At 40.9% G+C, this 11,125-nt stretch overlaps 1 protein-coding gene across 1 annotated transcript; it reads right to left on the bottom strand.

The window, feature by feature from the left end:
* Positions 1-257: 257 nt before the first annotated feature.
* Positions 258-9,766, bottom strand: LOC147640161 (peptidyl-prolyl cis-trans isomerase FKBP15-1-like). Its single transcript, XM_086778037.1, has 6 exons — positions 9,591-9,766; positions 9,429-9,481; positions 9,282-9,344; positions 7,462-7,552; positions 7,277-7,381; positions 258-727 (listed from the first exon to the last, which is right to left on the bottom strand). Exons 1-6 carry the CDS (start codon positions 9,661-9,663, stop codon positions 645-647), a joined length of 468 nt encoding a protein of 155 aa, XP_086634163.1. The 5' UTR covers positions 9,664-9,766; the 3' UTR covers positions 258-644.
* Between the last annotated feature and the right edge of the window lie 1,359 nt (positions 9,767-11,125).

Raw genomic sequence — 11,125 nt, 5'->3', positions numbered from 1 at the left:
TTTGGATGGGGGATAAGCTACATCATTAAAGAGGAACAACACATATCACCAGCAGCTAAGGTCCCTACCAGTGCTCGGAAAAAAATGTTTTTTTAACCCTTAAAGGTAGTGCTAAAACCTAACCAGGATTTAGACCTAAAATTCTCTAAAAACCATACCAATTCCGAGATTTATAACTAAAACATGTAAATTTCATCCCTTGAAATTAAAGACAATGCCGAATTCCAACCGGGATTTAGACCTAAAATTCTCTAAAAACCATACCAATTCCGAGATTTATAACTAAAACATGTAAATTTCATCCCTTGAAATTAAAGACAATGCCGAATTCCAACCGGGATTCAGCCGGGAAAATTACACTACAACACGATCAATGTGCTTCCTTTCTTCTCTTTTCCTCGTGCTCGTCAAACTTTTGGTTCAAATGTAACAACAATGATGCCAATGCTGTTGCATTGCCATCACTTTCCAAGCGTAGTCAAAGCTGAATGTCTTCAATTGCCATTACTTTCCAAGCATAGTCAAAGCTGAACGTCTCCAATTGAATCAGCTATTATTAGAAAATTCATAATGCTCAATGTCTACACGATTGCATGTGGTAGACAGTTGAAAACTAAGACTCCCTTATGGGAATGTCCTTAATCCTACAAATCACTTTCAGCAGCTTCGCTCCCTGTTTTGCCATTGACAGCAACTAGTTCAGTATCAAAGACGAGAGTTGCACCACCTGCGTCGCATTGGAATGTCATAAAGACTTCTGTTAGAGAGGTAGTGAAATATCTCTTGCGTAAAATCCAGTAAAAAATAACAGTAATTCAAGAAGTCCAAGTTTCAAGCCGATGTGAATCATGAAACACACTTTGATTCAAAGCTAGCTTCCAACTCCAGCTAGATGCACCTTAGATATAGAAACAGATCCTAACCATACAAGCATGCAAAGTTTATGAAAAGTTCCCAGTCTCCTTGAGACGGCAGCATGCACCACATGAAGACCATGAAGAACCCATCACAGGATGCAGCAGTTGACAGTTCAGAGCAAGAACATGAAACTAGCCAGCTTGAATCACATTGTCTTGACATAGCATTTGAGCCCATGGTGACCACAAGCAAGAAGACATTGAAACAGGTTTCACACGATATGAGAATTGAACAGCAGATGTTTGGAGCATTTTATACACCCAAAGCCACAAGAAATTGGGGCTTTTCAAAAATTAGTATAAAGTTGGCCTAATTACAGCTTCTGCCCCATCAAGAATTTGGGGCTTTTCTCAAATGTTGAGGAAATCATCAAATTGAAGACCTCACACTGACAAAAATTTGAGGCTTCTCCAAAAGAAAGCCTTCTCCATCAAATTGACCATGCTACATCAACAAAAATTTGGGGATTCTTCATTGCAGCTCCCAAATCGAGCATTAACGGGGCCTCTAAGCCTAAAATGATAGCCAAGTGTTAACCGCTTTTGGCAACGGCATCAAAAATTTGGGAATTTTAGAGTCTACATGTGTGAAAGCCTTTTTCCATCCGACGCCACTAGCAAGGTAGCATATGGCCATGGAAGTGTGATGGAAGCATGGGCAAGGCTGTGGGCAGGCTATGGGCGCCCATTGACCAATTCAATAAAGGGAAGAGCCCATCTGGGTAAAGGCGCCCGAGCAAAAAGGGAAAAAAAATACATTTATTTGTCCTCTTTTCCTTGGTTGGCCAATTTCAACAGGTCTACTTACTCATGAGGTTATCTCCAATCATCTCAAGCATATGCGTGTACTTGGAGTCTGGACACTAATCTACAGATTAGGGATCTAATCCAACAAGGTTAGGGGACCCTGGGATTAGGGATTAGCATGCGGATACTTGGCTAGGGTTCCTAGATTGATAAAACAAGCTTAATGACTTTTTATAACAAGTTAGCTTTTATGGCATAGTTAGTTATCACTATATAAGTGAGCTTGGGTTATTATGAGACAGTTGTGCGGATGCACCATTGAAGGTTTGGCTTGGACCAGGAGAGCGGACATGCTCACGCCATGCACATGGCGAGAATATAGGTTGGCGTGTCGAAGGCCTACATGCGCTTTGGTGGTATGGGATGCCAGAGTTAGACACGGGCCTATGGGATTGTGTAGGAAGCTCCAGCCTTGGCTTAAGGAAGATTGGTGGATGCCGGTCATGGTTTGGGAGGTGAGCTAGCCTGCTATCTCATGATTTGGTTTAGGACTAACCTTGGTTTTCAGTTGTGTTTAGGGCAGATTTTGGGAAGGACTTTACAGTTGGTATCAAAGCACAAGTTCATGAATGCTAAGCTTGTGCAGAAGTTGGGAGTGGAGATGCAGTGAAGTGATTACCAGTATCGTCACTTGTGTCAACATGCCGTCAGGCGCACAGTTTTGGGATCAAGAGGCGTCTCAGTATTATAGAGAGCTACTCGGAGCCACTAGATTTCATGATTATGAATCTAGATAGAGTAGATGTTATTATAGGAAAAGAATGGTTTCATAACCACCACGATGTATGGATAGATTGGAAGGGTCATAAGCTATCTTTCATCATGGACAATGTCTAGTTTCGTCTACAGGGTAATTTGATAAACTTAGTTGAACTTCATAATATAGTAAAGTATTTATTATGAAGTGTTTCAATGTGTTCTAGATATCATGTCATCTGATACTAATTGAGAGTTTAATTCAATTAGTCCTAATGTATGGGAGACACGCGCTTTCCAGAACATCATCAAGGCAAATTTTCTTGATGTTTTCCCAGCTGAGTTACCTCATGGTCCTCTGGTCAATCATAAGATTGATTTAGCTTCAATGTCTCAGTGTGTGAACATTGCGTTTTACAGGATGAGCTAGGTAGACGAGGATGAGATTGCCCGAAAGTTGTCGTAATATCTTAGAATGGGATAGATTCGTAAGGTCCGTAAGAGCTATCTTTCGTCATCCAATTTTGTCTATAGGGTGATTTTGATGTCCCATCCACTACTCTTATAAACTCAGTTGAACTTCATAATATAGTATTCTAATTATGAAGTGTTTCAATGTTGTTCTAGGTATCATGTCATCTGATGCTAATTGTGAGTTTAATTCAATTAGTCTTGATGTATGGGAGACACAGGATTTACAAAACTTCAAGGCAAAGTTTGCCGATGTTTTCCCAGCTAAGTTACCTCATGGTCTTCCACCCAATCAATTAGCCAGCCAATCGATTGATTTAGTTCCAAGGTCTCAACCTGTGAGCATTGCGCCTTACAAGATGAGACAACTAGAAGAGGATGAGATTGCTTGACAATTGTCAGAATATCTTAGGATGGGACAGATTCGTAAGAGTGAATCTCCTTGGGAGACACTGGTACTTTTGAAGCACAAGAAGGACGAAAGATGGAGAATGTGTGTAAACTATAAAAATTTGAATAAAGTTACAATCAAGAATAGATATCCCCTTCCTATAGCCGATGACTTGATTCATAGATTGCAAGGAGCTTCCTATTTTATGAAGATTGACCTTCATAGTAGTTATTCCCCGAAAACCCATCTTTGGCACATCTTCAAATTTAATCCGAATTTGATGATACCCAACACGAAGATCAATCTTTGTGAAGTATTTGGCTCCACTTATACGATCAATGAGATCATCCATTCGAAGTAATAGATACCCATTTCTGAGAATGTCCATGGGCAATTCTTGCACATGACATCCCCCTCTGCTAAACTTGATGACAAGATTCCAACCTATTCTTGGACTATCATCATCCCATTCTTTTCCCAAAGTCCCTCTGTCATCCATCCATCCCTGGCAACCCTTTTCTCTAAAAACCCGGCCCGGTCTCCAAAACCACTCTGACTCTGACTCTGAATAAGATCTATGCATCTGTTCCATCCAGTCCCCAATCCATTCCTGCCCTGACTCTGAACACTGTCTTGGTCTTCATTCCTGAGAAATGAGTCTGGCACTCTCACATCACCCCTTCGAGGATAATCCTCCCCTGGGACCGTTGCCCAGAAACCTATCTGGCTCACAAGACTGCCATCCCCTCTGGCTTTGTGGAACACCACCAACAAACCTCCTGGGAGCTCTTCTCGATCTTGTGTTCCTTGCCTTGGGCTTCGTACCCGTGCACTTTCGTGTACCTTGGACCTGTACACCATCATATGGGATTGAATCAATGTATAGCTTTGCTGAGCTTGATGCTCTAATACCAATGTTACATGCAGAAGCTCTTGGAGTCTTCTTTCAGCCCTGAACACCATCTAGAACATGCTGATGCAAAAACGCAAACAAAAGAGAGAGAGAGAGAGAGAGAGAGAGAGAGAGAGAGAGAGAGAGAGCTGGAATTTCAGTATATTCATATGGTATAAAAAGATATCCAATTCTACAGCCCTAGACTGCCTTGCATAAAAGGTGAAATACACCAAAATCTATCCTACTCTAAGGACCCAACTCAAACAGAGTTGAATGATCTATCCAATGAGCACATACGCCTATTTATAGGCTTCTTGAACCCTTGGAATGCTGGCCGACGGTCGGCCAGTCGACTGGCATACTTCTCCATTAAACGCTAAGCGCCTGCAGCCGCCAGCAACCCTGGTACAACCGACTCCTAATTGGTTCAGGCGACAGACCTTCCTGCAACCTACAGCCTCTTCCAAGTCTTCCATGCCTTGCTCCAAGTCCACACTAGCCACTTCTGCACCTTATGCTCCAACTTCTGGTTCTAAATGCTCTTTTTCTGGCTGCCCCTTCTGGATTAGCTTCTGAGAATGTCCATGGGCAATTCTTGCACATGACTTTTTTTTTGAGAAACCAAAAAAATCAGCTGAAACGTTTCTTGCGTTTCGGGGTTTTGGGCTCCAGATACGTGTTTTCATGTGACTATGATTGCATGGATGTCATTGGAAATCTCGCATGTGATGCCCATGAAGCTTGTATTTTGAGAAATCCTTGATAATATAATCATATTACAAGGGGGGTCGGCCCTTTTTGGCCCTCTTGCAATGTCATTTAAATTTCAACATTGCTATCTTATTTGGTTTTGTGCCATTTCATCTTATTTAATAGTATTAATAGGTTGTGTGTGTCAAGATTGTGCTCAACCCTTTTTGGGGCAATTACATTGGTATCATAGCCTACGATCTTCCTCCTTCCTGTGTGGAAGACGATCCTATCTTGCATACACTAATTGTTAGTGCTTTTAAACATTATGGCAAGCCATATAGGTAGTGAAGTGAATGTATATTCAAGAAGGCAAGCCCTTGGAGAACACGTTGTCAAAGATGTACACCATGGAACCCATGTAAATTATGAACACTACGTTGAAAATGTATCTCATGCATTCCGTGGTGATTATGCACACGAGGGACAGCCATCCCATAGTAAAGGGAAAGACCGTGGTGACTATGTAAATGAAGGACAACCTTCCGGGTAAAGAGAAGGTGCAAGACACTAATGAGCTTGATGCTATGCAAGCTGAGATGGAAAATCTCAAGAGGCAGCTACATGAGAAAGATGCCCAATTGAAGAGTTTGCATGAAGATCTAGAAGTTAAACAAGTATTGGATGCACAAAGGCACTCAACTTTTGTGAATGATGCATTGGAGACTGTTACACTAGAATTGGGTGTCAAACCAAGAGAGATGGCACTCTCTTTTCTCATTGATCAAGGTGATGTGATGGAGGGAAAACATGTGAGCTTATGTTCCAAAAGCCACCTCGTCTGAACCCTCTTGGATCCGCTTCCGCAAAGCTCCAATTCAACGAAAGGGAAGAGGTGACAGTAGTCTCTCACCATGCCTCTACTACACATGGAATCCCATCTCACAAGCATGCTTCATTTCTAGGTACACATTGTAGAGAACCAACTCATGTTTTGGTTCCTACAAGGAATGAATTGGATCGTTACATTCCTCATGGAGATAAAGGCAAAAGGAGAGCCAACATTAGTGAGGAGGATGTCCATCATTGTAAGAGGGCCAAAGAGTTCAAGGTAGGAGACATCTATAAAATTTGAGAACTACCATGGCGAGTATGACTCCACAAGAGCTTTATCTTTCATCTCCCAATTTGACATTGCTTTTCATGAGAGAGAGTTCACAAAACTTGCTAGCCTAAAAGTAAACAAGCCAAGGAGGTACCGAGCAAGCCAAAGAATCTTTTTGGCAACAAGCTTAACAATTCAAAGGTATTTCTCAAGCAAAACTTCTTTAATATGAAAATGAATGAGAGTAATACCCTAAGAGAACATTTGAGTGACACAGACTCTATTCTTCAGCAACTTGCTAGCCTAAAAGCAAACGTTGATGATGACATGAAGGCAATTCTTCTATCTAGTATAGAAGGGGTTTCAAGTGACCAGAGAAATGGCCTACGATGAGATGGTTGCGGTCCTCATAGATGAAGTTCACCGCACCAAAGAGCAAGCTGAAGTTGCACTTGAATCACACAAAGTCACAAAGCTATGCTCTCAAAGTTCGAAGGTAAGAAGGAAGGCAAGCCATTCAGATGCAACTTTTGCAAGAAGCTTGGACACAATGAAGACAAGTGCTTCAAAAAGATGGGCAAAGAGTAGGAGAAGACACATGCCAATCGTGTACAAGAAGATGAAGATGAAGATGAAGAAGAAGCATCCACACCAGCATAAGACAAAGCATTCACAAGATTATGATCCAGTCTTCTAATTTATCATGTGTGTGAGTCTGTGGGTTCTCTGCTCGGGAACACCAAAACTTAAGCAAACATTGCTAGTACCTACTAGCCAATGAAATTCAAAGGATGAAACGATCCTAAGAACCACTTTGTATTTGCTATCTAGCTGTAGTTGCATGGGACGGGAACAAGAACCGGGACATGGACATGGACGAAAACAAAAAATGTCTATACAACAAAAATGGCTTGAAACTAGGAAACAACAATTAAATAGTATAAACACAAGGTAAAATTGTAAAAATCAATAGAAATGAGGGTAAAAGTTAAAGGAAATAGAGGAGAAACATGGGAGGATCATACATTGAAGGAGAAGGCAAGAAACTTTGGGAAAAAACAAAACTTAGAAGGAAATGTTTCAAGAGAAGGTAAGAAAATTAAAAACAAAAATGATAGCTTGAGAGAAATGGCATTTCCACACTTTTTTCTAGGAAACAACCATTTCATGCTACTATGTTGTGTATGTATGTATACATGTTCATAGATGTGTGTGGTACGCATGCATGCATACCTGTCTATATGCCAATGTGAATTTATATACATCCACTTAAGGTGGAGATATAGAAAGTCAATGTCACTTGCCTGGAATTTTCGGTGGAGAACCTTGTGCCCCATATCCTAGTTTAGAAGGAATTTTCAACTTTCTCTTCTCACCCACGCACATCCCAAGAAGGCCTTGATCCCAACCTACAAAACATAGTTGCAAAAAGATTGATAATCTCATGGCAGATTTTCAACTTGTAAAGGGATTAAGTCAGACATTAAACCTTTTATAACATGGCCAGCTCCCAGTTCAAACTCAATTGGGTCGCCCCTAGGATAACTTGAGTCGAATTCTGTTCCGTCAGTGAGGGTTCCCTAAATTGTATCAATATAAATTTTAGAACCGCAATTTGAATTAAATATGTATTTTGAGGGGAAGAAATGTCTAAGATAACAACCTATGCACAAGTGTCAGCACGCATACATTTACATATGTCCGTGCACACATATATACACCCACACATGCATGCATGCACCTGATTACCCTCCTCGTGGTGAAGGAAGACCTAGCTATGAAAAAAGATAGCACTACCAATGCAGTCTTCTTTTTTCATTCAGTTAAGTGCACACTGCATATATACACACATGCTAAATACACATATACATGCAAGCACACAAACATTGTCACCTACGCCTCAATCCAATGCCTCATAGACATGATTATTCCTTGCAATAATGGAAAACGTTAAGAGGAAGTATATGCACAATCTGAAGCAGTTTTGACAGCCCTATAGGTGCCCACGATATGCACCAATGGTTGGGACAAGTATTGGGCACAATATGGACACATTTTATGACAATTTTTATGGCCTCAAAAGGAATGGCCGACCTGAATACAACTTGCTATCAAAATCATTATATAAAAGCAAGTTACACTCATTCATAAGCATTCAGAGATAGAGGTGAGGTTTCTAAGCTAAGACCAAGGGCATGCATAGCGCTAAGCGTTCTATGCGTAAGTCTTGCATATAGCAATAGTTTTGCATGAAGATTGAGTCAAGTCTAGACCTTAGTAAGTATCCGCTCATCACATCTTTTCTTCATAATCAACCCAAAGAATCTCAGGTTTTTGGAGCAGATTTCCAAGTTTTGGATCTCTTTGTTGCACGAAACAGAAAAGCAAGAAATCAAGTGGGATGATTCCTGAAGGTTTTTTTTTTTTTTGGAAGCCCCTATTCCTCCTTTTGGGGGATGCAATGCACCACTCACACACACCACGGATGTCAAGGTTTGAACTCGGGTCCATTCATTTGGGTAGGGTAGAAAGGCCCAGGCTAGACCACTCAAGCTAGAGCCCCCTGACATTCCTGAAGGTTTTGAGATAGCCAATTGGCAGAGATTCACAAGAAGGTCTGAGCACATGGTACCAAGCTGACATGAGCATACCCATGCATATAAATTCATATTTACATGTTACACCCTCACACTTTCCTAGCATTGAAGCCATACACATGTACATGCATACATACCTACACATGCATAAATACACATGTACATGCATAAATACGTATGCACATGCAACCATACATATGTAAATTCACACACACATATGTATTACACCACCAAGCTGAGCTTTATCACTTTCTCAGCTGCAAAGGCACAGCTGGTGAAGACTAAGGGAGCACTAAAAAGCAAACCAAAAGCGGTCTTTTCTTTCTCATTCGAGGAATAACAGGTTTGGGCTCTAGATTGAAAGAATGAGCATAAACAAGCTAGATGCAACAATGAGTCATTTGCACCTAGTAGGCATCAAAAGACCAATCAATCTAATGTGAATGACAAGGTAGCAGCTCATGATACACACACACACACACACACACACACACACAAAACTAAGATATATGATATATGCCAAGATCGACTAATTTCTTTACAGGCGTATTTTGCAATCTTATATAGAACAATAGACAACATAGAAAAAGGAAGAAGGGGAAGAAGGAGGGGGGGGGGGGGGGGGGGGGGGGGGGGACATTTTCAAAATGATCATAATTTTATGGAAAAAAAAAACCCAAAAACGACCCACTAGTAAAAAGACATGACTTACCCTGTAGTGCACTTTGACGGTGTCACCCTTGTGAGCTTGTATTTCGCATGTTTTGGGCTTGAACTGAAATTTCAAAAGCATTAATAAATAATTTGTTTAGAAAATAAATAACTAATGAAGGCTGCTAAAAACAGATCAGGACACCACCTTCACTCCTATCTGGAGCTCTTTGACTTCACCTTCCTTCTTCTTGGAGCTCACTGCAAAAGCGAAACAATTAGGGTTTAATCTTTTGCTTAGCGATGAAGTACAAGAAATTATGCAGTTAAATCACAGATCGATCGATCTCTCTCTCTCTCTCGCCTTCACCTTGTGGAACTATGGAGCTTAGACACAAGACTCCCACGAAAAGCACAGAAAGACAGATGTGGACACTAGCCATCTCTCTCTCTCTCTCCTACCAAACTCTAATTAAAGAAATATGTGTTTTGTAAACTTCTTATTTAACGATTAGTGAGCGGAGTCTTAGCGCCTCATGCCTTTCTTTAATTTTTGTTATTTAACAAGCCCGAGAGACAAGAAACCAAACAAAAAAAACGGAATATGTGTTAGCAAAACCTAAGAGTCCACCGGTGCCCAATTTTGTTTTTGTATTAATTCATTGGTGAGGAGGGGGTTTTAATTGTATGGAGCCTTAGCAAATGGTAAGGTTGAGGTGCGCTGGTTGTAAATGTAAGGCTATCAACTTTAGCATTAAAAAAGCAATCCATCGTTTTCGTAACTGGTTCCCCATTGGCAGGCCTCCAACTAGCATGCACCGTATGAACACCTTCCCTTGTTGATATGGAATCTTAGACCACCAGCCCTATAAGATTACTTCCTTCCACCATGCCCTACTCTTCCTGATGTTCTATACCCTAATAGCCTTCTCAGTGATCCAGCACTTGTCTTCTACCAGGTACACTTGATTTGTTGTACGCTAGACATTGTCCTGAGGCTTTCTAAATGCCCAATCTAACCAAAGGTTGATGATCCTCCAACTAAGGAATATCACCAAACAGTGTAAGTGCTACCCTCACCTTCTCCCATAATTGTACATATCCACGTGGAACCCGAAAATATTGATGAATTTTTCAAAAAGACAATAAGCGGCCTCTACGTAGCAACAAAGCATCCAAAATTCTCACTAGTCCCAATCGAGCCATTCTATTGAATTTTGGCCGCTCAACAAGTTTATCAGGCCACTCCAGAAATCGTGAAGTAGCCAATACCTCACCTACCATAGAATTCAACTACAACCGATCCAAAGGCTTCCATTTAGTGTGTGCCAACACCTCCTTCCATGAGATCATCAAATGAGAAAGGAGAGGTGAAGCCACCACTCGAACTTGTTGGGAACCATTCACTATATCCCACCATGTACCATCAATCTTGGTATTATCATGCATAAGTACGACCTCCTCTATGAGGGCCTTGGCCATTACCACCCATGGCTCTTGAGATACACATATATCTTGCAATAAAGGCCATCTCCTAGAGCGACCATATGTAATCTGACATCTAATAGGGCTACCCCTCCACTACTCTTCGAAGTAGTAACATGTTCCCAAGAAATCCACGTCTGTCCTGGCTTATTTCTTACTCTTTTCCATAGCATAAATTGAATTGGCTATTGTATCTGATGTAAAGCTTTGCCCATCCATGGCAATAAAGACAAGAAAAAAGATATCATGCTAATCATAATGGATTGTGTCACTTTGAGCCGAACATGCATAGGCCGACCTTGAGATTTCCAATACACAAACTTATCATTTATCCTTATAGAAATCCATGCCAACAAAGCTTGTGAATTAACATCAACTCTAATCGGATAACCCAAGTGGCATGTGATGCATCCCCTTTGT

This window comes from Cibotium barometz, chromosome 3, assembly GCF_041138505.1.
Source record: "Cibotium barometz isolate CiBa-2024 chromosome 3, ASM4113850v1, whole genome shotgun sequence".
NCBI lineage: Eukaryota > Viridiplantae > Streptophyta > Polypodiopsida > Cyatheales > Cibotiaceae > Cibotium > Cibotium barometz.
This window is presented reverse-complemented; position numbering and strand designations above follow the sequence as displayed.